General features: G+C 43.9%; 1 protein-coding gene across 7 annotated transcripts in view; it reads right to left on the reverse strand.

The window, feature by feature from the left end:
• Positions 1 to 25,318, reverse strand: part of dab2ipb (DAB2 interacting protein b) — a 219,230-nt gene that overhangs the window by 50,739 nt on the left and 143,173 nt on the right. Inside the window, exon 1 of one of the 7 annotated variants that reach the window (XM_036528504.1) lies at positions 21,685 to 22,051. The exons of 5 other annotated variants lie outside the window; for them this stretch is intronic. Coding sequence is in view for 1 of the 2 variants with exons in the window: in XM_036528503.1 (XP_036384396.1) it covers positions 10,810 to 10,832 (23 nt within the window). In the remaining variant the exon portion in view is untranslated. Of the gene's footprint in view, positions 1 to 10,809; positions 10,941 to 21,684; positions 22,052 to 25,318 lie in introns of those variants that run through there. One more of the 7 variants, XM_036528503.1, reaches the window with a different exon arrangement.

A 25,318-nucleotide genomic window follows, 5' to 3' on the forward strand; every position in this document is an offset into this window, starting at 1 on the left:
AGAGCTGGCCACTCCTCACTTCCCAGATGGAAAGAGAGTGTGTGAGTGTATGCGTGTATGTATGTGTGTGTGTGTGTGAGAGAGAGAGGAGAGCAGAGGGAGGGCACAGGGATGTCATCTGCTGGTACTGGAGGTTGAAAACATCTTCCCATGTGGCAATACAGCATGGATGGATGAGGTTGACCAAGCAGTCCAAGGATTAGAGTGTACTCTTGGGGAATGCCGGCAAGGAGGGGTCTACAAGCTTGGGCAAGGTGCTCACACAGGTGTCTGTAGGGGATGGAATGTATCACATGGAATTTTTGTGTGGTATTTTTTTTCCAATAGTTACAGCTGCCTGTTTGGAAATACAAATGGAGGTTTTGTACCCCATACTGTAAGACACTTCTTTCCTGCATCTTGCTGAAATATCCCATTATATAATATATAAATGCAGTTGGGGGAGACTGAGAAAGTTTGAAAATTAGATAAGCACTGATCTTCCCTCCATTAATTCCTCTGCCAGGATCCTTAAAAGGCCTGGAAATTCTTAACTGACTTAATTGCACAACGATATCCCCCCAGATACCCATATGTTTGGTGCAGATGCAACTCTGTCTCCCCTGGTCTCATTACCGCTGTACAGGCACTGATGTAATAATCCCAAAGTTGAGCCAAACAGGGGGACTACTGTGGCCATGAGTAGGAGAGTCCAGAGCTACACATATGAAACCATGAAAAAGCCCTCCACACACACACACACACTAACACACACACACACACACACACACACACTCACACACACACTCACACACACTCACACACATCCAAGACCCCTTCCCAAAACTCATCCATATAATCCCACAACAAAGCCTGGAATTGACTCCTCCTCCCTTGTGGTGCCATGTGAGAGCTCTATATCCAATATATTGACGAAGCGGAACGAGCAGAAGGGGATTGCTTTGTCCTACCATGCTGTGCTCCTGAGGATGGCTGACACAGCTTGTTAGAGTGATGCATCACCTCCACACTCATAGCACCAATCCATTCTGCTGCCCACCAAGAGAAAGGCAGAGAGACTCTCCCACTGCAATGCACATGAGCTTCTGCTGTGATCCAAAAAAGTTAAGCCACCAGATGGGCTCTGGTGCGGATTACACAATTTTTATAATTAATTATAAGTGACTGGTTATTGATTTCTCTGGTTTCTGGACTCCAGTGCATTTGGTGCGATGCACGCTCAAGCATTTGATTCTTTAGTCCCTGGCTGATCGGTAGATCAGCCAAATCGCATGCAGAAAGCTTCTAATTTATCGCCTCTGTTCGTCCTTGACAATCCATCCTGAATCCTCCCTGTCAAATATCCCTTTCATGTTCCATCCAAACCATCAATATACACTTGCAGTGGGGGTGAGCTGGCACTTTGGGGTGTCTCTTTATTAGCTTCAGTCCTGCGGATTCCATTTGGACCGATGCAGCCACTGAGCCAGAAAAAGCCAGGCTATGTTTATCCTCAAACCTAAAAGTGCGCCCAACCTTGTCCAAGAGTTTCTTCATCTGAAGCAGGCCTAAACCTTCTGTATTATTCAGAAGGTCAAAAATAAGCACAGGAAGTATTTATATCCAAATGTCTTAGATTGTGCCCTTACAGTATGGGCTCCCTTAGGCAGAGTGGATCTTACAGTAAATGGCTAAAAACAGCTAAAAAACCAAATATGTGTGACATATACTGTACTCTGAGTCCAGAAGATAAAGCCCTAGGCCAGGAATTCTCCTTCCAAAAGGGATGCTTAATGTCTACACCTTCCTGAAATTTTAGCTTACACACTTTTATTATTTCTCTTGTTGATGTTTCAAACTTTATTTCACCAACTTAAGTACACCCTCCATCATTAATACCACCAGCAACACATAAGATGTCTTCCATAGTCTATATAAGGGGTGCATTCATCTAGCACAAAGTAAGTGTAGCAAAAGCTCCGCTCTGGACAAGGGCAAGAAGGAGGAAGCAGCTCCTGTTAATTACCCACCAAGCCGACGACACATCACAAGGTGGAAGTGCTCTTAAAAAAAAACAAAATATTTTTTACATTAATACATTCTGACACGCAGCTTAAAGTGGAGACAATTAATGGGAGCTACTGTCCCTTTCTCCTCTGTGGTCTCTGGCTTGAGGGAAGTCTTCCCTTTTTACAAAATTACTTTCTTCTGTGTAGGCCCATCTAGGGTCAACATCAAAACAGCAGTAGTCTTCTGCGTTTACAAAGACAGGTATTGCTTTATCATGGAGGCTATCAATCACTACTACAATAGTCAATAGTGCTCGATACTAATTTATAATTATTTTTTATGTTTCAACATAAAGCATTCCTTTGAGTATCTGGCCATTACATCCATTAAAACTGGGCCTTTCACATTATGACCTACATTAATATTTGTTAATGACTGCAGCCTCATATTAAGGAGTGCTTGTCTAGCTTATTAGGAGTGTGCAGTGTGTGCCTTACTTACTTATCATGTAATCTATTACTAATCATATACAGTGCACAACAGTGGGAAAGAACAACAGAAACATGGTGCTGACAACTTGGTTGGAACTCATTAGTCACTGTGCATTGTGTTACACACACAGCATTTTAGTGAGTACTCTTTGTGTGTCTTAAGACTGATTGACTCAGTGGCAGGTCTTTCATAAAAGTGCATAAAGATGCTCTTTCCTCTGAGCGGGGCAGAAATCTATCATATCAGATAAGTCTGAGGAGCAGTGCGATTAAATTATGCTCAGCCAGTCGATACTGAGTTGTTAATGGCTTTCGAAAGGCTTAAGATTGCACTGGCTCCGTTTCTCATGCTGCCTCCCATTCTGTGAGCGCAGGGGCCATATGAAATTACACATCTAGCATTACATGCATCGCAGCACAGCAATGGCGTGGGGCTACACCACCAGTCAGCTACTTCTCTCCACAGGAGTGGGTATCAGAGATGGAGATCACCACCGCTTCCTGTGAAGTTTTCACAGCTTCAGTACACTGAAGTCGAGGTAAGGCACCACGTGGGAACCACTTCTGCTCATCCGAACAATTTAAATGGCTCTAACTCCATCTGCATGGGGACACAAGCCGGCTGCAGTGACACAGAAGGCTGCGCTGCACAGGAATGCCTTGTGGTTCTGAACAGAGGGTCGTGACCGTTGGTTTACCCTGACTTTAGTCAAACAATAGCAACAGTCATGTCAAGCCATACACTGCAGTGCAAGTCCTTGGTGAGATTTACTTGGATAGGATCTCACTTGCACAGAAGATTCAATATCAAAAGAAATGCTACCAAAAAATTATCTTGCAGCTGTATGATTTCTCCTCACCAACATTATAATTTGCTGGAATTAGCCATCAGGGATGTAAGACTGTTATTATCCACAATCCGTTAGCCATGCTCTTCATGTTTATAGAGGGAAACAGGAGCCTGAGTTTTACAGGGTAGGCTGTAAAATTCCATCCCATAGTTAGTCGAATGTGGAGCTGCGTTTGTGTGGCTCATGTTGACAGCTGGGTGTTCCTGGTAAACAGCTTTACTGTAGGCTAAAGCCAGTCCTGCTCAGTGTTGACACAGTCCTTACTTTTAATGCATGTGGAAGATCGATAAACACTTCATAACGGCCATTCGATCCTCGGCCTGCGGCGCATCCGCTTCCGAGTGACCTTGTCAGCACCATTAGAGACTTGGCGCAGGCCGAAAGACCCCATTTGGGCTGGTTATGTAATCGAACGGCCCCGTGATGGAATGGGGTACCGTGAGCGAGAAGAGAAGAGGAGGTAATCACCCAGCGGCGACCGCAGCAGTGCACCGTGAGGCCACGGTCTGGGAGCGACTTTGGCGAGCCTCCACCGAAACAACAACACTACCTCTTCCACCTCGGCAGGAGGCCATGCCAGACAGCTACTCGTTCCTCTTAATGTATGTCTGAACCACCGCAGGTGCAAACACGGGCCCTTCCCCGGTAGCCTTCACCATCCTGCTCGAGCGGGAACTGCGTGCATTCAACGGCGCGTCGGTGAAAGGCAGGAAATCTGGACATAATTGGGACGGCTTCCATCAGCTCCGCTGCTGACAGTTCATGCGCGGAAGCTGCCCACACAAAAAAGCAGAGCATGGCTGCCTCTGCGGGCTCGCTGCATGGTGTGCTGACAACTGACAAACTGTCACACGTCCGACGTGCCGCCTGTATGGAGCCGCTTGTTTAGGCTTCCAGAAGAGCAGATTGGCTCCGAACATGTTTTAGCCCACTTAGTATTAAACATAATGGGCCCCGGAGGGATTTAATGCTTGCAGCGGTTTTTTTTCCTGAAAATATAGTTGGTTTAGCGTTTGGGGTGCTACGAGCTGTGTACAAAACAGCCAGCTGTCAATTTCTGAATCTGTCTCAGCACAGCAGGAAAAGCCGAGCCCTTCACCAGTTTGCAGCTCCGGCTTAGATTGCTCAAAAACAGCCTGTGCTCACGATTGCACGCTGCAAACCTGCTGAGGTTCGACAATTTTTATGCAAGGGCTCCTCTCTGGCGAGATCATTCAGAATGCGCATCTTATTTTGATTTGGTTTGATCGTCTTTAACTGGACAGGATGTAAAATGGCCTGTAGTTCTACTATGGCTGAATCAGGTGCTTGTTTAAAAAGAAAGCCATATAGGCAGAATTATGCTGGCCCTGACACAACACAGTTGGCTACCCCTGCAACAAGAGTCAATGCACATAAAGCGCGGAGATGCTAACAAGATGGAGGGGCAAACTAAAAGGTGGCTCTGACCATTAGGAAGAAGAGAGAGGGGAGGATTTATACAGATAATTAGGAACGCTGTCATTTCTTCACCACAGTCTTCCTGTCGCAGTATCTCACAAAGGGCTGCATGAGATAAGCTTCCTCAGAAAACGAGGTGCATCAGGAAATCTTCCGAAATATAAATGATGTCATCCCTGAGATGCGACCATCTCGTTACTCTGCCAGGGAGTTCAATGGTCCGGTGGGAGACACAAAACCCCGAATACGATCTGCAAGGCATGCTGGGAACCCAAGCAGAAATAACAAGGCCCCCGATACCAAGCGGAACAAATATAACCCTTTGGAGATCACTGCAGTAGGCGGCATTTTGATTAGTTAACAGGTACAAAGAGCCAGCCTCTAACAGATGTTCGAAAGCAGATTGGGATGGTAGTGCAGGTACTGGACTTGTTTTAAACGTGCTGTGTCACATATTAATATAAAACACAAAATAAATAAAATTAATATAATATTAATAAATATCACATTAATCAAACAGTTCATTTGATTTTCTAAACCAGGCTCCGTCTGAATGATGACGCAATCCTGAACAATGGACTGGTACAACAAGCCTGTTTCAAAATGCATTCCTGGTGCCTTCCATCCTGCCAGACGAATAACTTCCACTCGGTGTCATCAGCTCGTTTGGCGTGTGAACACACAATGCGCTTGCGGATGGGAAAGGGAATGGCTCATTGGCTTTGATCGAACACAAGCAGACTTTGCTCTGTAAACGCATGTTTTTGGCAGCGCCCTGCCTCTTGCCATAATTGTTTTCAATTATTATTATTATTATTATTATTATTATTATTATTTTCAATTAAAATGAGCTTCTTTTCTCAACCTATTTTTTTCCTTCTTCCTCTGTAGAATTATGACGGCCTCTAACATTGGCTCTAAAACTACTATTAATCCCCCTTCACAATTCCTACCATCTTATTCAAACAAAGAAATAATGAAAATCTTATCAAAGCACACAGCTACAGAGAGACAAATTATGAAAGTTCAGGTTTAATTTATCTCTCTGTTTCTCTGTGCTCCGTGAGAGATGCTGTCATACATTATCAGCAAAAGTAAACACACCAAATCTCATTTATGCCGGAAAGTCATTATGTCGGAAAATTCCAGCAATACACAATTACTGGATGACATGAGTGTGTATGGTTGTTGAGTAAGATTTGTAGGGTACTTTGAGTCATGCGGAAGCTTCCTGGGATTATGCACTTCTGTATCTCACTTTACTATCCACCCTCATTCAGAGCAGTAGTCCGTAACTAGCTGCCCACAACCCCCTCTCATTTTGCCTATGGCAACCTTTGGGGCAAGAAGTAATTACCAAGTGAAAAACGTCTACATATAGTTGGTGTAATCCGTAATAGGGCCACCTTCCACACACACTGCAGAGGCCTGAACACTACTATGGCAACACTGCTGTGTTTAGAGAGAGGCAGACCATCCAGTGAAATGTGGGAGTGCAAAAGTACCAATAATAAACTAATGCTTTATCATTAAAAGTAAACTGATTAATATGTCAGAAACAATACCAAATAAAAATGCTAAACAGTGAACAGCTCTTAACAGAAGCTAGCTTTCTGCTGTATGTTGACTGTAAGACATTCACTTTAATTGCAATATGCACAGAGTAGAATATCACTTTGAAATGAAGCAGTTAAACAGGTTGTGCCGGTATTTTTTAATACCAAACAGTCTGATTTCAAAACAGCACTACAGTGTTTTTTGTATTGTGACCCGGGGTCTTCTGATTTCTGAGGCATAGAAAATAAAAAATAATTCATGCAGGGGACCATGGCTGTGCAACATTAAACACCAAACTGATGTATCAGATAGCCTTGCTAGGTAGCTAACAATAGCTAAAAATAACTAAAAAGCACAAATGCTTCTGCGCGGGACACCACAGTGGTCTCTTCTGTGACTGTAACCAGCTAAAGTGGACATATTGCTGCCTTAGGCCAGGAATACCAAGTTTCCCCAAGCAAAGCAGTCATTTTTCCTTCGTTTGTAGCATTTTTCTGTTGCAAGTCAAACTGTGTGTTCATGGTTAATTTATTTTCCGAAATTAATGGCAGCACCAGTTAATGTACTAAATCTAATATCTTTCCATTATGGCTACCTTTTGAATATTTTAATATAAATAAATTTTTTGAAACAGCTGGAGTGTGATTTATTTATACTTTTATTGTGGTAAAAGTAATAATTATGATTTGCAAGAGGTGACACAAAAAAACAGAACTGCGGTATTTTTGCCCCTGTATTTCAGTGTTTTGGAACCGTCATATGTCTCATAGTTAAGCTTAGTTTGGACGTCAATTCTATCTAAAAATATAACCATGGCCAGCAGAGTGACAGGGCTCACAGCACCAGCAAGCTCCCCACTGCTGCAACTTTACCAAATACCTTCTATAACAGACAGAAAATGCAGCCTTCTCATAATTTAATCATTCAGCTGAAGACTTTTTAGCAGCAGTCACTAATCTTTCCTCAGTGTAAACATGATACATGTGAATGTACATAACCATGTCACTGGTCAGCTATTATGTTATAATATTATTTAATATTTCACTGACATCATAACATCACTGCAAAATTATTTACACATACTGTATATGTGTATTTGCAGGAGATTTGTCATCAGTTGTCCATATTGTTGAATATGCAAACTGTTCATATGTAAACTGTTCAAACAGAATGGTTTACAAACAGGGCACTAAACAACTGCTGTGGCAGTCAAAGGTCATTCAAAGTGCCCCTCCACCCACCCCCTCTCCACCATTCCAGAAGCATGTATGCGTGTTTCCTCCCAGCAGACGGAAGGGGTCATGGCAGTTCATACCAAACACTCTGGCACCCGACACCAAAGCCTTGGCGGATGGAGCCAAGAGAGTCCAGGGGACACGATGACATTGAGGGGTCAGGCACAGAGGTACAGGATACTGTAATGGCTGTGAGCCGCACGAACATGCCGAGGTCACAGTCATGCGCCCGCTGCCTGGGGGATACAGTATGGATTTGGCTTGTTTATCGAGCGCTTGGCGTTATATGAAACCGGGGACACGCCCACTTCCCGGAACAGGACAATGCCGGCCCGGCGCGGGATGAGTGCAGAAACAGGCTGGAGGACTGCCCATTCTCACCGCCCCGCCCCTCTGGACTGGCAAGGGGTGACTCACGCAGGGAGTGCAGACACTGCCTCCCGTTAGTAGGGGGGGAGGGCAGGGCCTTTCAGAGGTTATGAGCTCGCCTCAGCTTGGTCTAGCCAAGCACTGGGGGCAAAAGGCCTTCTTTTATCCAAAGCGAGGAAGGGGAGTTAGATTTTTGAATAAAATGGACAGTATCAAATGAAAGTGCTTGTTTCCACATATACAGCCTAGCCCTCAGATTTTTTTGCATTTAGGTCCTTTGTTTTATTTTGAAGGGAAATACATGCTGTACAATTTTAAACAAAAACAATCCTTATTTCTAATTTTAAAAAGTTCTTTTATCCACATATGTCTTTTTAGCATTTGGAAAAAAAACCCTGGAATGTGAGAGGTTGAGTCTTGGGGGACCTGGAATGTAAATGCTTGTGCACTGCTAATGAGAGGCCACAAGCAGGATGTAGATGTTTGACCTCTGACCTGTAGACCTCTGTCTCAATGGGGGCAGGAACCAGCAGGGAGGAAGGGAAGCTCACACAAGCATCTCTTTCACATTTAGCTTTCAACAGTGTTGATGCACTTGAGATATACTGCTAAAATCTCTTCTGATACGCCATGCTCCTTCCACTGTCCTCCTACAGAGATGGATCAATAATAGATACGAATTCCTTTTTTTTAAATTCCAAATGCATTTGGAGGTGAACCGTCAGTGTTCATGATTTAAGTACAAAATCCCAGTAGGAGAGATGCTCTGTAAATGAATACATTACATAATTTCCATTATACCGTATGCTGCTCTGAGCAGTGGAAAATATAAATTAGTTACAAGCAAGTAAACATCTTACTTAAGACATTGCATAACTGTCTTTTTGAGATGTAATGTGAGGAGTGATAGTCCTGGGTGCTGCTCAGGAAGAGAGAGATGGAAATTGTTTTTGAAGGGCTGCCTGCATCATTCCTCCCAGAGGCCACAGACTACCGGCCCAACACACGCATTGCACTACCTGGACACTAACTGACACTGGAGAGGACAGCAGCGTAGGAAAGAGCCTAACCCATGGCCAAAAATGCTGGGTGACATTTATATGTTACATTATCTGAGTGGCACCTGCCCTAATCCAGGATTTCTGTTTACATTTCACATCCCACAGCTGTTAGAGCTTCCTCTGGTGAGATTCAGGCAAAATGGCCGCTGGGCAGATGCCGTCAAATGCTATCACCGAGTGCAAATCAACTTATACACAGGAGCCAAATGCATCTCAACTTATCTTCAACTGAAAATTACACTATTTCAACTCAGCAAGAACTGACAGTAGGGCTATTTTGACCATGGCACCATGAGACTGGGGTTTTGATGAAAATTTACATTTTTATCTCATGATTTTAAAACACCATCCAGGATTTGGAAAATATGTTTAGAATTATTTCATTTTTGGATCATTACTGAGCAAGCATGGCACAGGCTGCAGATGCCTGGTGACATCAAGAAAAAAAGAATACCCCAAAAATCTGTATGATGTTATCATGATCTGATTGAAAGCATCACAATCATAATTTCTTCTCAGTGTGCAACAGCAATGCAGACACAATAACTGTAATGGCTCAATGGCAGTAAATCAATAGTACCACTTCTCACCAAAGAATGTGTAGAAGATACATATTATAAATATATGTGCCATCTTGGCCTCATAATTCCATGCGAAGTATCATGGCCTGTTAGCACAGGAAAACAAATACTTCTTTGCAAACAGCCCACCACTCGCCATATGATGAACATTCATTAACCATCTGCATTGCACATTTCATTAAGTTAACAAACATCTAATATAGGCCAGTTGTTAGTACATTGTACAAAAAGGTCTTGGTTGCCACTTCCATTTGGTAAACTGGCGGTGTACAGTATGGTTTTTACCACCAGCGCTTCAGTAAAGTCGAGCAGTACAAATGGGCAACCGAATGTATGAAGCGTAAAATTGTAAAATGTCCTGGATGAAGGTCTGCTCGGCAAATAAAATAAGGTATTTACATATTCTCTCGCACCAGTCTTGTTAGGACTGTCAGACTGACAAGGACAGTTTGGATCACCGGACTCGCAGGGACTCACCAACTTTGTTCATACAGGCTGAAGCGCCAACATACAGTGCATCGTAAACTTCGCGCTAGAAACATCGCACAGGAACAAAATCACAGAGGGAAAGAGTGAACTCCCTTCCTTTTTCTCCCTCAACTACCAGATTAGCTGTTGCATTCCAGTATATTGTTTAAACACGACCTAAATCCCAGCACCGAATTCAAGCAACAATTCCCCTGTTGGCTGCTCGAATTCTAATAGTTTTTACTTTTCCATAGGAAAAAAGAAACAGTCGATTACAAAACATTGGCTACTCAGGGGTATGAGATTTTTTTATAGCAGTTAAATTTCACCAGTTCCATTTTGGCTCGGATAATACGGTACGTTTTCATTTGTAATTTTTGCTCTGGTATGTAACAACTCCCTTAGCTATATTATTGTACTAGCGAGTGATACTGCTTCCCATTTGCGACCATTTTAAGACCAGTAAGATCAGAAGCTTCGTCCGAGATGAGATGTGATAATGTGAACGAAAGGCTGGTCAATACCAAAACAGATCAGCCGAGTCCAGGATTCATTTGTCATTGAAGGACGAAATCATTGTACTTGAGACTTTCCCGTCCGTTTTCGCAGTTGAAACGCATACAATACGCATTCTCCACGTCTCCGTTAAGACAGAGGATAAGGGGGAAAGAAGCAAGTCGGCTACCTTATAAGGCTCAGCGATCTAGCCTATCGCAGTTAAAATGTAAACACCAGAAACAAGAAGACATGGAAACCAGAACACTTACTGTTTACTAAAGAGGTGAAGCATGGCTCCACAGAAATGTACACGAGCTCCCGGAGACAGGACTCCCACTTCAGGCTCATTCTCGCTTTGTGCAACTTCCCCGGTTTCCGACTATTTTAAAATCGCTGGGAATCTGTAACCAATGGTCGGTGAAAAGTCCGGACTCTGGAGTAGCTCCGCCAATATGTACCCCTGGGATGTGCGCAGCGTTTTAAACACACCCTACACGCACACACATACAGTAAGCTTTTAAAACGATAGTGCTCCTTTTTGAGAAAACTGTTTTTCAAAACAGAGCCTCTGCTCTACTCCGCAATCTAGATAGATAGACTACAATAAATAGACTATATTGCAATAAATTTTACCAAATATGTCTACTCCGCAATCTAGATAGATAGACTACAATAAATAGACTATATTGCAATAAATTTTACCAAATATGTCTAAGTATGAAAATTATAAACCTCTTCCGTGAATGCCATTCTGTGCTGTTTGTGTGAATTCCATCTGAATGCTTGACTATTGTGTTCAAATGGCATAAACTAGAAAATGTAATCGGATAAAACTTGCCTACCAAATCTTTTTTTTTTATGCCCACCTGATATAATGGGACAAAATCATGATACAGTTTACATTCCGTTACAAATCTGCAGTAGACGAAAGATAAATGCGATAACCCCATTCTGCATTTGTATCTACAAACAAAAGTTCATTTTCCAAAGTCAACCCCTGTGTGCGTTTCTCAAAAGCCTCAGATGTATACGGAAAAGAACGCGGTATCAAAAGATAAGCTTGTTTACGTACAGATACAGAAGATACAGTCTCTTGGTGCCGATCCTAATGAAGGTGAAATCCAATTCTGATGAAGTTAATCACACCCTCTCTGCATCCTTTCACCATCGGCTACACACAGCAATATGCATCCACCATCGATGTATCTTTAGATCTGTTTTTATTTTAAAACAACTTCAATAAGCACCGAAAAATCAATCATTACATTTCATCAACATTACGCAGCGTCAGTGTACCATAAATGATTGCATATATTTCCCCAGTGGACACACATTCTTCACCACACCAAACACAAAAAATCACCTAGTGTGCATGGCTACAATTCAGTGCCCCATATCAGGACAAATATTTACACCTGGTTCATTAGTTCATAATAACCAAATTCAATTTTGTGTCAAGTGGTAACCAGCAGCTTGCAAACAGCAGTTAAATCATCTCATTTAAACTAAGACAGCTATCTTAGCCAGTTTAATCAGAATGTTAACGTGGTGACCATTAAAAATATTCGTTTTTACATGTTTGGCACCATAAATAAAACCATCTTTTAAAATCTAATTCCTATGTCCTTGAAAATTTTCTACAGAAAACCAAAGAAAGTTTGAGGAAGAAAAGAAAACAATGGTTAAAAAAAAATACTGAAGGATAAAGATCACATCTCTTGTTTGCACTAGGCTTAATTTTAACTATGAGAAACTGTGTAGCTGGTATGGAGAGCAGCTACACACTATCCTTAAATACCTTTCATATAGACCATATTCTTTTTGCTTTTAAAATAACTATTCAGAGAAATACGTAAAATATGAGGTGCATGTCAAGGTGAATGTCATGTTTTTCAACTGACAAAGCAGTTTGTTTAAAGGATTCCTTAGGAGACAGTGATATACAGTTCATACCCTGATTTCATTTCTTGCTCTAGCTCATCAAAACAGAGCAGTGGACTCATGGCTGAAAGATTTCTATTTGCTTAATGACTCACTCAAGGTTAACTCAGTAGCGTCAGTCTCTTGACAGGGGACCCAGTTTTTGGGAATCAGTATTTAAAGATTCCAGCTGGCATACATGAAGGGGAAAAAAACGTAGCTGTCACCAGGGCAGTTTGGAAGATAAGAAACTTTTTTCTTGCTGACATTCTCACACACCATTGCTTAGCATTTAGACAGCAGATGCAAATAGGTAGACCAAAATCTGAAACATCTTTATAGGTTGTCCTCTGGGCTTCTGGACAATATACTTTATCCCACCAAAAGCAATTTAATGATGACAGTTTGCAGCTTGGACATGTTCCACTGTTGGGTGGATTGCTGCAAAGGTAGTGTCATGTCTTTGAAGTATGACTTGCATATTATTTCCAGACTTGTGCTGACTACAGCTGTGCTCAGTCTAAGTTTCTGGGAATGCAGTCTATAAACAAACACTCTTCTGGCCTTCCTAGCTACTGTGCAGTGTACATACCTTAAAAATCAAGCTGCTTAGAATTTGTGAACTGAATTCAGCAAAGAAAGACTGGGAGAGAAAGTCTGCCTACAAAATGGACTGCAGCCTTGAAAATTTGGCACAGAGACGCCCGTCTACCTCACCAAAACACTAATGCTATCTGAGGCACGAGGGCCGTGTCTACAGAACACTTATGACATATCCCAATTTCCCTAATTTCCATCACTGCAGCTGTCTTCCCCTGTCTGAGGGGGCCCACAATTCCCTTCTGCAATTGTTGCAATTCTCTCAGTGGCCTGCTTCCCCTTGACCGGCCGTGGCTTGCCTGTCCCGCCTCCTAATGTTTCCCACACTCCCCCAGACCAACAGGAAGTCACCCCCCCCCCCCCCCCCCCCCCCCCTCCCGGGATCTCTGCTCCAAGAGGGAAACAATAGCCAAGTGAGCATGTGTGGGAAAACAAGAAATGTGGACAGAATAAGACCCCAGGAAAAAAGAAAAGAAAATCACTGCAGCCAAGCTTTTGTCATGAAACAAAGCCAGACGTATCCTTAGCATTTTGGAGACTTAGCAACCTTCTGCAGACCATGACGTCAGAAACATCTTTTTAAATGTGCTTGGGAAATATGTAGGCTATTAGGCCACTCTGAAAGGCATTCCAATACAGTTAGAGAAAGAGGAGCTGGAAGGGAAGGCAGACACTAATATAAACTAGGTTTCAGTTGATAGCCTTTATTTAGGGGCTGTGTGCCTACTTAAGACATCAATCTGTGCTATTTTCCTCAACCAGTTTTGACTGAATACAACCTTCTTAGTCAAACTAATAAAATTCCAATTTAAGAGAACAGAAATATTGCCACAACAGCCCAGCTGAGGACCACAACTTCACATTCTACAAACTGATAATGCAATGACAGATAAACTATATTTCCCACAATAATTAATACGAACATCCAACACTCAAAGACAACCCATGTCTGAGAACTGATCAGTATGAGCCTTAACTGCAACACTCAGTAATGTTAAAATATTTAATCAGGAACACTCATGGAATAGTGAAAATGAAGATGGCTCTCAGTGTTTTCTCCATTTTCAGGCACTGGTCAACCACCACAAAAAGTCATCTGTTCTACTACAAACAATACACATATATCCTCCAAATCTCAGCTGGAACAGAGTGAGAAATCTTGTATCTTCTTTTAGATCCCAGCATATCCATATTCACACATGCTTCAAAACATCAATCTCCTCTCTTGCTGCCGAATCAGGTAGGAGATTCAGAAGCAGCATGTCATGAGACTGGGATATCTACTCAGGGATATTAATACTGGCACTTTATAGTACAAAGGCTGTGAGAGAAACAGAGAAACTCACTCAAAACCCCTACACTGTGCTGATGGCACAGTGAAGGAGGCTTATGGTAGACAACCAATAAGTTCACATTCCAGAATCCTCACAGAGACTTCACTTTATGAATAACAGAAGATCACACGGGTAAACTCAGGAAGCAGAACTTTGCATGCAGACTGAGCCTGCACTGCTGTGCTTCTTTGCCAGCCTATTGCAGATTAACCCTGTTGTGCATACGGCCATCTTATCGTACGCAAACAGCTCTGCTCTCACTGTTTACTGCCTGCTGGTTAAAAAGTAACCACAATGCCAAGGTGTAGGCCTGGGAAAATTGCAATTTCCTTTCCTTGTTGGTATGCTAGATCTGGTGCCACACCGTGTGGGCAGCACCATACTGCTTTTGCCCTGTGCAAATGTTCACAGAGAGCCCATCACCTGCTCTCACTGAAACACAGACTACACTTCTACTACACTGTAGAAACCAACATAGGCTGGTATGGATTGGTGGCTGGATTGGTCAACGGTGCTGATGAACAGTGCCTATTCTCATTTGATCCGGCCCCACGTGGTCTCCTGCGTTATCTCTACCATTGCCGGAACTGCTGCTGTATTTGGCAGGTGTGTTCTAAGTGGTGTCACTTCTGGATCTGCAGGCCCAGCATGGTTTGATATGCCCAGCGCATGCACAATATGTTTGGAGCATTTAATGTATGAACTAATACAGCAACATTTACAGTACATGCATGTGTGAACCTTAATCCCAATGTTTCTGCCCTGTAATGGGCTTCTCATGTGTCCTACCATTTTAGGCATGTAGCATATTTGTTTTTAGCTGGTGTCATTTAAAAGAACTACACATGCATACAAATCTTTTAAATTTATGGAGTGCTTCTAAAATGATGTATATACCATGTTGAAACACACTAAATATTTCCATCACAAACAAAACAGGATGCTAGCAACACAGACTAAAATCACCATAACAGACAGAAAATGATACTACAAACCTTAAATCTCCAAGCACCAGTGGTGCAATTTCTAACCTCTGTGATCATACCAGAATGACTGGGTTCTTTGGCAAAGCAAAACATGTCAGGAGGGGGTGTTCAGAGAGGGAAGGGGGCTGCTATTCCGAGAAAAACACCTTCAGAAGTTTTCAGAGTGCCACTCTGAAGGGTTTTCCTGCTAATGGCCGACTCCTCCAAAACTGACACCCTCAAGGCACGAGCATAGCTACAAAGACATTCCAGACAAGTTCTTTCATGCGTCCGAGGCAAGCAAATAGATGTCATCACAATGAGATATAAAAACTGGAATTGAAGCTAACAGCATAGCCTCAGCACTCGGGGAGGAGTAACTGAGCGTTTCAAAACTATGTGCTCTCTAAAGGAGAAAGACAAACTCAAGATGAAGGATAGGAGACCACATTTCTTTCTGCCTGAATCGACAAGCATGAACAGCTTTCATTTAGCATTTGGAGGCAGGGGCTGTGATTTGCACAATGATGAAAGGTACTAATTAGAAATCAAACGATCTCCCAGACTGAAAACGGGGACACAATCAATGTTAACTTAAGTGCAATGTCTGCATGTCACCCAACTGGCAACTCAGAATTCTGACAGGTGATTTCACGGTCTGCTATTTGGCACCTGAGAAATCAGCCTCACAAACGTCATGTTCACTGACGGGACAGCGTTGTGTTAGAGAGAGATGGAGAGGCGAGGGGAGGGGAGAAGAGGGAGGAGGGGCGAGGGAGGGGAAGAGAGAGAGAAATATTTACATTCTTCCATTTCACATATTTGCAATTTCCAAATATTGCTAACAGTCCACTCAGTAAATTCTCTGCATGTTATGTAATTGCTACAATCTTGTCTCAGCCAGTCCATTAACCATGCAAGGCCTTATCTGAAAAGCGGCTTAAGTGAGTAATACACAGGCAAAACCACATTATAATCTGCTGTGTAAAAAAGGGTGTTTGTCGGTGCTAGCACGGCACTAGCGTGACTTTGGATTTTGAATGCTTTTGACTCCATCAGGACTAGAGCTGCTCACTTTGTGACCTTTTTCATTGCTCTGTGGTGCAAAAAGAAGACAAATCAGTGTATAAAGTACACCGCTCTGGCTCTTTAAGACCTCCCAGCTGGTCACACTCTGCTTAATGGAAGAAGAGAATGCTGGGAGGATTCAATACTGTGCTGGGGGTTGCTGGGTTGTACTAGCCATGTCAATGTTTGTGTTTGTCCTCTTTCTTTAGGAAACATAAGTCTCAGCTTTGGCCTCACACTAAGTAAGGAAAGTGGCATCTTTGCAAATGTGACTATCCAATGAAAAAACTGCAAATGCTCCCAACAAAATTGTAAAATTTTGCATATACGTGCTTTCAGGTTGTGACCAAAGATAATCTGCCTTATGATATCTCACATCTTTTTTTTCCTCTTCACAGTACTTGAGAGAGGCCAGTTAGCAGCTATTTAGGCATCTACCATCCATGTTTAGAGGGCCTCAGAGACCAGTGCTAGAGGAGAGACAGAAATGTCAAAGAGGCCCCCTGTGAACAGTTGACAAAAAAGCCTATGCAAGCTGATCCCATCCCTCTCTTTTTTGTGTTACATCATTTAAGAGGCAGATGTCTAGGCTGGATAATTTTGAGTGTGAGAAGTCACTAAAAATGTTATTCATTGATTTTCTAAATCAAAAAGCTATTAGCCAAGCTATCAGCCACCATGTTCAGTTTTGTTTCTATGATTATTCAGCATCCTTATCCTAGAGCAACTTCCATGTTCTGCGGGGAGCTTATAGTTATAGCCAAATCTAGCTTTACACAGACTGGAATTGCAATTTATGAAAAACTACAGCCTACGGACTACAGTCTGCATTAAGATAAACCAGTGGATGACAAAATGCTAACAAATACAAATTAGCACAATAATATATCTTTGCCAGCTGTCAGCTGCTCTACCATCCAATTCTACCCTATGTGCATGGGTAACACTTTCACACCTCTGAGGCATCCAAGAAAGAATACATGTCATCTTATAGTAAATTATGAAACTCAGAATAAAAATATGTACATTATGGATGTGAATTCTTTTAAGCAGACTGTGCTGTTTTGCCTCCTAAACTGCTGCCTATTGTATGAAATTATTAATAGAATACACTTTACACTATATACAATATATTCTAACATACATGAAATGTATAACAAACGGAAGTGTCAAAAATTTGTCTTTTCTAAAATATGCAATATGTTTCAGCATATATTTTATTACCATTTATTAATACCATTTACCATATTGGTATAACAATTTACTATCACCATTAATCTCACTCATTATTTTGTTGGTAGGTGGTGATTGGCCTTGCTCTGCAGGTGTTTCATCCAGTGTTTTAATAGTATTTCCTCAAAAATGTCCTGAAAAGCTCACAAACATCTACTCTCAATCATTCGGCTATGGAGCTACTAGCCACTATGCAGCCCTTTGTTGTGGATACTGTTCCAAGCTACATCCCTGTATAATGAGAGCCAGCATTTTGTGTGAGGTGAGACCCCTCCTTTGAAATCCCTGGTAGAGAGCTAATTCAGCGTATTGGATAGTCATGATCATAATGGTAAATCACAAGGTAAAACTCTGTTCTTTTCACTGTCAGGTGGGTTTGCCATATTTCATATTTACAACAAACATTTTCAGTCACATGACAGGGGTTTTGGGATTGGGTGGAATTTATTTACCTCAGAAATGGCAGTGATGTAAAAATGCAGAAATGTAACCCCCCGGGAGAGAGATCTGACCATAAGGGCTGTCAATCACTTGGAGCACTGTTTGCAGTGTACCGATATCACCATCTATCATACCCGTGGCAGGTGTATTTTTGGGTTGTCCTTCATTCTGGTCTGATTTTAGGCCACATGACTGTCCTGTTCTGTCCACCCTCCTCAGCGTCCTGCGCTGCCTGCCCTACAGTATGTCCCTCACTGTTTCTGGGCTGCCAGCCAAACCAGTTAAAGTTACAGATCCCAAGTCAGGTCAGGCCCCACTGCGGCCAAGCACCGCTTTTTAAATTTGGCTTCATCTGTGTGTCCAAGCCATGAGGAGCCCTTGATCGGCTTCAGCTGAACAGATGTGAGTCAAAGAAATGAATTATGGCAGATTAATCCAACCCAAAAACTGGGGAGCAGTTCCTAACCTAAACCTCTCTCTCTCTCCCTCACCTCCCTTTCTCTCTCTCTCACCTCCCTTTCTGCTGTTCTCCATCCATTCAAAGGTTCTTCATTGTCCAATCTCCCTGTGTTACCTCTCTTACCTCCCCCTCTCCCTCTCTCTCATCTCCCTCTCTGCTGTTCTTCCTCCATTCAAAGCTGCTTTATTGTCTGACCTCCCTATGTACTTCTCTCTCTCTCTCTCTCTCTCTCTCTCTCTCTCTCTCTCTCACTCACCTTCTTTTCTCCCTCCACCTTGTTCTTCTGTCTTTCCCCTTCTCTCTCCCCCTCACTTCAATTCAATTCAGCTCAAGCCAATGCCATCCAGGCACTGCTACTGGTATGGCACAAACACATGTGAATTGCCAAAGCATGCACACCCGCTTACAGACACAGCTATGGACAAACAAAATGCAATTTCAAGACCAAGACCAAAAAATAAAATCATCACAAACATTTGACAACCTTTGAATCATAAAAAAAGCCGCCTGTCAGTCATCAGGTCCTTTGTGTCACTCAAAGCCCCTAAGGCAATGGAAGGCAGTCACAGAGTGGGCCAGCAGAGTGAAAGACCACGTATGTTCCTGTCCATGACAAGGAATCATGGACATGGCTGTAGCTCAGTTAGCTCATTCTGTCCCCTTTAGGCATCAGGTCGGCCTGCAGCGGCTCATATCAATAAACATGTTGTACTCACACTTTATTTTTATGTCTAGTATCTTTTACCATGGAAGTGTGATCTAGCCGTGCTTTTTCTGGGCCTGGCTACTTTGCCATGCTCGTGTGTCCAAAAATATGATGTCATTTTTTGTTCTGCTGCATGTCATGTGGTGCGCTCTAATTGTGTGATAATGTGACTCTGTCCTGAGGCTACCTGCTCTTAGAGGTGGAGAGTATAAAGCCCTTAGATCCATCTGGCAGGGGAACTGCACTGTGGACTTAGCTATGTGCGATTGCCTCTATTTCTGGTTGTGAAAATGGCTTATTACAGTGTCCTGTTAGTGATAGACAGTGAAACCTGACTGTGTCTCTCCATTTAGCTGAAAGAAGCCTGGACAAACACGGACGACAAAACCAATCGGCAGCTCTGAGGAAAATCCACAGCAGAGAACTGCGGCCGACACTTTGTGCTGGGAGGCCATAATAATGTTTTAGCAATGTTACAACAACACAACAACAACAACAACAACAGCTCATACTCTTTCCTAAGAACAATGGTAACAGGATGTTCATCATCCATCTGCATTTGATGAGCTCAGACACCAGTCACGCTCAGCACACCTCTGCATAACACTTCTGCTGTTACCCAGAGTCTGTCTGAGAGGCCAAGGACATGCAAAGAGGAAGCAGTCCTGCACTGCTCCTCATTAAAAAAGAGGCCAAAGATGCCATTGCCAGTGTCAAAGCATCTATATGTCTCTATATCTGCTGTTTTTCTCCATTGTTAGCATGCAGAGAGAACATCTCTGTGACGATGCAGGACCTTACGCCGTAGGGCACTGTGGTCCAATGTGACAGAGGGCAGTAATTAGGGACCCTCACCTCCAGGACCTCTACAGACAGTGACACATGAAAGCCAATGGGTGACTGTCCTGGCTCAGAGGTGACTGTTGTAGATAACATCATCCACCAATAATCTCTGTGATCTATTAATCTTCCTGTTCATTTCATTTATCATTTATTTCAAAGTCACTTGTTTCCAATCAACAGCATGCAAATACTTACAACAGATACAGACATGCACATGCACATGCACACGCACACAGCCGTACACACTCTCTCCCAAGCCTATACACCACTCTTTCATTTCTCCTTTGCTTACTGTCCATCCTCTGTACTCCAGTATGTGCCCTGTCAAATTCACAGTGGACCTTCAATGGTGGATTCGAAGTGCCCCTTCGCCTCCTGTGCGAATGCGCATTTTATTTCCTGAAACACGCCCCTCCCCCCTGTGCTGTCACCGCCTGGGTTTGGGATTAAGTCCTCCTCCGATGCCGCCAGCACCCAAACATCTGCAACGTCGGGCTGTCAAGCTGGTCTGAATATTCTACTGGGTGGAGGGCGGACCACTGTGCATCAGCCCCCAAACAGCACACGAAGCAGGCTTACAAAAACACACGTAGCCAGGTGTCTGAAAGGAGCCGAGCAGGGCTGGTTACTGGCAGCAGTAAAGACTCGGGCAGAGCTGAGCTGCCTGCGAGCAGCGCTGTTGTAGATTTATTCTCACACAGCATCAGATGGATGAGGAGCTTATGTGAATTTATAAGCGCAGCCTTCAGCAACACAAACAAACAACTAAATATAACCTGAGTCATGAGAACGGCTCTGTGCCTCTCCAGCGCAAACAAACGCAAGATGCGCGTACAAGAATGCTGCGATCGCAGGCAACCCGCTGCGGCTTCGCAGTTCTATCTGGTCGCCCTCATGGGTTACGGCAAAGATGCGCTCAGAGTGAAAAAAATACCAGTATTTCTGCGTGAGAACACAAAACTCTGTGGAACAGACCTTTTCCTAAGGATTCTGGTCTCTGAATGCACCCGAGCTCTGAATGGGGGGCACTGTCACTTCAAACGCAATTACAGAAAGCAGCATGTCTGCTCTGGAAATGAAGGACAGCAGGGCTTTTTGAACACATTAATTGGTCTACCTCATACACAACGTCTGGTACACAGAAACGTTAGTCACAATTTCGCAGAGGACCTCAGAGAAATAAAGAGTCAGATGATTTCAGTTATATTTTTTTCCCCACAGGACTGACTTCCCTTTTGTTCACATGCAGTATGGCTAAACAACAGAATTGCCTCCCACTGAAAAAAGAACATAAATACATATCTGGTACAACTGCAAAAAGGGAACTGTCTTTTCCTTTTTCAAAAATGAACAAAAAGCAATCCCACAAAAGCACACTCCTAGAGCGTAACATCCACAGCTTTGTGGAGAGAAGAAAGGGCAGCACAGGCACACAAAGCTTCACCCCGCAGGACAGCTGATAGCCCAGCAGCAGAATCCATCGCTACCCTTTCTCTCTGTCTCTCTCTCTCACACACACACACACACACACACACACACACGCTCTGCTGACAGGTCAGCAATGTAGCACTCACCGAGCATTTTCAGAATTCCACAGAACAATGGAGGGGCTGCGGAGCAAGTAAGTGGGAGCAGTGCAGGAGCGTGAGGCGAGGGGCGAGGGTGAGATGGAGGAGGGCTACGCGGAGCCTGCTCACAGCTCCATTTTGCGCCTGATGTCGGCCGCTCTGCTGCTGTTGCCGCTGCCGCCGCTGTTGCTGTGGGCTGCGTGCTCCTCGGTGCTCGGCTAGCCTCTGTTCCCTTCGTCCCCCCCTCCTGATGACGGAGAGAGGCTGCCCTACTTCCTCTCCTCTCTGAAGTGGGACGTGGCTTCCCCTCTCTCTCCCTCTGCGTGTACGCGGACTGCTCCGAGCTGAGAATCACACTGCCTTTCTGCTCCCCTCTCTCTCCCCTTCTCTCTCTCTCTCTCTCTCTCTCTCTCTCTCTCTCTGTTCTCGGCTGTGCTGCTGCGCACAGAGGGAGCGGGCGCTGGCCCTGCCCCCTTTGCTTTCCCTGGGAGTATGTGGTCTTTGTCCTGCCGCCTGTGCGAGGGGGCTGGCTGCTTCCCAGGCAGCTGCTACTGCTAAGGGCTGCAGCTCCCGCTCCTGAGGGAGACCTGTCACTCACCGCCAAACTGGTTGGGGACAGGGGCGGGCACACCTGAGGTGCAGCTGGGGTGCCGGAGGGCGCAGGGGTGGAGGCAAAACAAGGGTGGCTGGGAAGGTGGGGGGAGGGGGTGTTTACGAAACAGACTCTCACCACATGCAATGCAGCTCCATCTACCTCTCCGCGCAAATCCGTCCTTACCTCCAAATAAATCTGGACACAGAGAGGAGACTGTGACAGGAGACGTTAAGCTTTCAGTGGCTGTTTAAAGCCATTACTCATGCAATCAGTGCCGCACTGTGCCGCCTGCACTGACCTCATTGAGATGCTCTGGGTATTAATCACACACCACTTACGTCCCCATTTGTGTAGGGAATGGCCGGACGCTCGGGTAGAATAGAAACAATGATGACAATGACAAAGATATGAAATGTCAAGCCTTGCTTTGAACTCCGCACACAGAAAGAGACCCCAAACAAACAGAAAGACTCATTAGATCCATGACTGGAGCGAAAAGTGAGAGCAAAAAAAAGTATGACATACAATCTATCGTCACGAGCAAATCATACGACTGGGAATGATAAAGAGAATCAGAACCTCTACTCAGAGGTACTACTCAGTAAATCAGAGGTAGACTTATGATCATGGCTGCAGCTAGGGTCTTCCCCTTTAATTCTGAAATAGTGAATTGGTGATTATTGAATAGCAAAAAAACTCAGCCTACCCATGAGTAACACCTCTACTTTTTCATTCACTAATCCCCTAAACATTTGAGATCTCTGGCTTAATCTAAAAAGGCTTGCCATTTCTAATTGGTGCCAGGCTCAAACAAACTTACTTCCACCCCAATTACCAGCGTCTTGTCTGGACAATACCAGAGATTCTGGGGGGATGGGGTCAGAATGGGGGCGGGGTCTGGCATGTCAGGAACACTGACCATCATATAGTACACACACACACACACACACACACGTGTGCGCATGCACACCCACCCCACACAGACACACAGACACAGACACAGACACACACACACACACAAACACACACAGGGCTTACCATATTCTGGAATACAATGCTAATATTCCTGTATACTCAGTTTACTGGAATATTAGCAGTACATGCAAACATTGTAATGAAATCGGATGATAACCAAGGTAAAAACAGTTGTCTGGAATACTGTGCATGTTAATGCAGTCCTTGTTTATATACTGTGCTTCTATATTGTGGCTTTTGAACCTTTAAAGGCTCGTACAGTGATGCAATCTGTCCGTCCAGCACAGCTCTTTCAAATGATACTGAACCTCTGGCATGCATGAAAAGCACTCAGAGCCACTTGCCCACATTGCCACGGATGTGTTCCCAACACCCACAGTAACTCTATCGATTTCATTCAATCTGAGCATATAACAGGCAAGTGTGGCGTAACAGTGACTTTCACAGCATTCAGATCCAGTGCTTCTCAGACCCACAGGAGCCATGACTGCTTCTGCTGAGAACGAGGGTGCAGGACGCCGCATGGGCACGCCAAAGACAAAACAAAGACATACACAGTGAGGAGATCATGGTGAGCACATTGATCAAGATCAAATGCTCCAGCCGCTCCCATTTAGTAAAGGAACCTTAGATGAACATGTGAATCATTTCACTGCACCATACATTGTACCTTGGCATGTGACAAATAAAAAACTTTGAACTTTGATCTTTGAATAGGCACTTGCTCGGATCTTACAAAGGGGTACTCATGCGACACTGAAGTGGCATCTCAATCGTGCACCCTTTTAAAAGTACGTAACTGTAAGTAGGTCAGACTGCAATGTTACATGGCACTTTCCATCATCCCCTGGGTGAGGCTGTACGGCACCTTTCTGTGACATGCCATGGGATATCCATAGCAGTTGAGCATGTTCTTCACACCAGACAATGAGAGTGTACATTGGGGGGTGGGAATAGGGGTAATGGCATGATGCGAGATCTACAGACTGAGGGAAAGCTGGATAGGCGACTGGCAGCTCTCTGTTCCCAGTCCCTAACCTAAGGCACAATTAGGAGCAGAAAGCAAGAGAGAAATTAAGTGTCATCCAGCTCCACGTGTACAGTCTAAAGGGCATGACTGCCTGTCATCCTTAGAGTGGGAAGGGAAAAAAGGGAATTTATGTATTTTTTTCCTCCCTGACCCAGTTTTAATGTTTTACTGCATTATAAATTAGATCCATTGTTAAGTGGTTTCAAAAACTACTGGTGGCGTATGAGCGCTGAGAAAAGCGGGAGGCTGTTTTACACAGATAAGCCAAACTTTGCGGTGGTATGAGAGGAGCGTGATAGCATCTGGAATAAGAAAGCAGGCCATTATTTATACGTGGAAAGGGAAGGTTAGGGTTTGTCAGCAGAATTAGAAACCTCCTGTTCAGTACAGATCCCTATGATACACCTTCCCCTATCAGATGAGAACACACAGAGGCTGAGAACTGCAGCCTGTTGAAATAACCCAAAGAGAGGGCACTGCTTACATGGTCGTCTGGAAGCTTGCTCTCTGATTGGCTGCGCTAGTGGTCAATAAAACCCTTCAACCAGCCTGTCTCTGGTCTTATTGGATCGAGACAGCTTTAAACATGGGGTCTGAATGCCCCCCTAAATAGGGGGACCTCTTTTCAACCCCTCAGGGGGTTCTTAGACCAATTCTCCTTTGGGTGAGGGACATGTGGGGGCATCTGGGGTATAACAAAGCGCCTCCATGGAGACTGAATAGTTGAAAGGACAGAGTGCTATTCTACATTCTTACCAACCATGAATGAGGCCTGGTGACAACCATGATCTAAACTGAGATAACGCATGCAAAAAAAGGCCAAGGCCTCTGAAAGAGCAGGTCCAAACAGTAAGGACAGAGTATTTGTTTTTCATTACATATGGAGCACAACTGAGTAACAAGCGAAATCCCTCACTGCATTCCATGCTTGCTTATCTCAGTTCCATGCATGGATGTAACCGGAAACACGCAAGGTCATCTGAACGAGGCAGGCCGGATGCAGGCTTAGCCGGCAAGGCTTGCCGTGTCTCTGAGTGGAG

Source organism: Megalops cyprinoides, chromosome 5 (genome assembly GCF_013368585.1).
Source record: "Megalops cyprinoides isolate fMegCyp1 chromosome 5, fMegCyp1.pri, whole genome shotgun sequence".
In the NCBI taxonomy this organism is placed as follows: Eukaryota; Metazoa; Chordata; class Actinopteri; order Elopiformes; family Megalopidae; genus Megalops; species Megalops cyprinoides.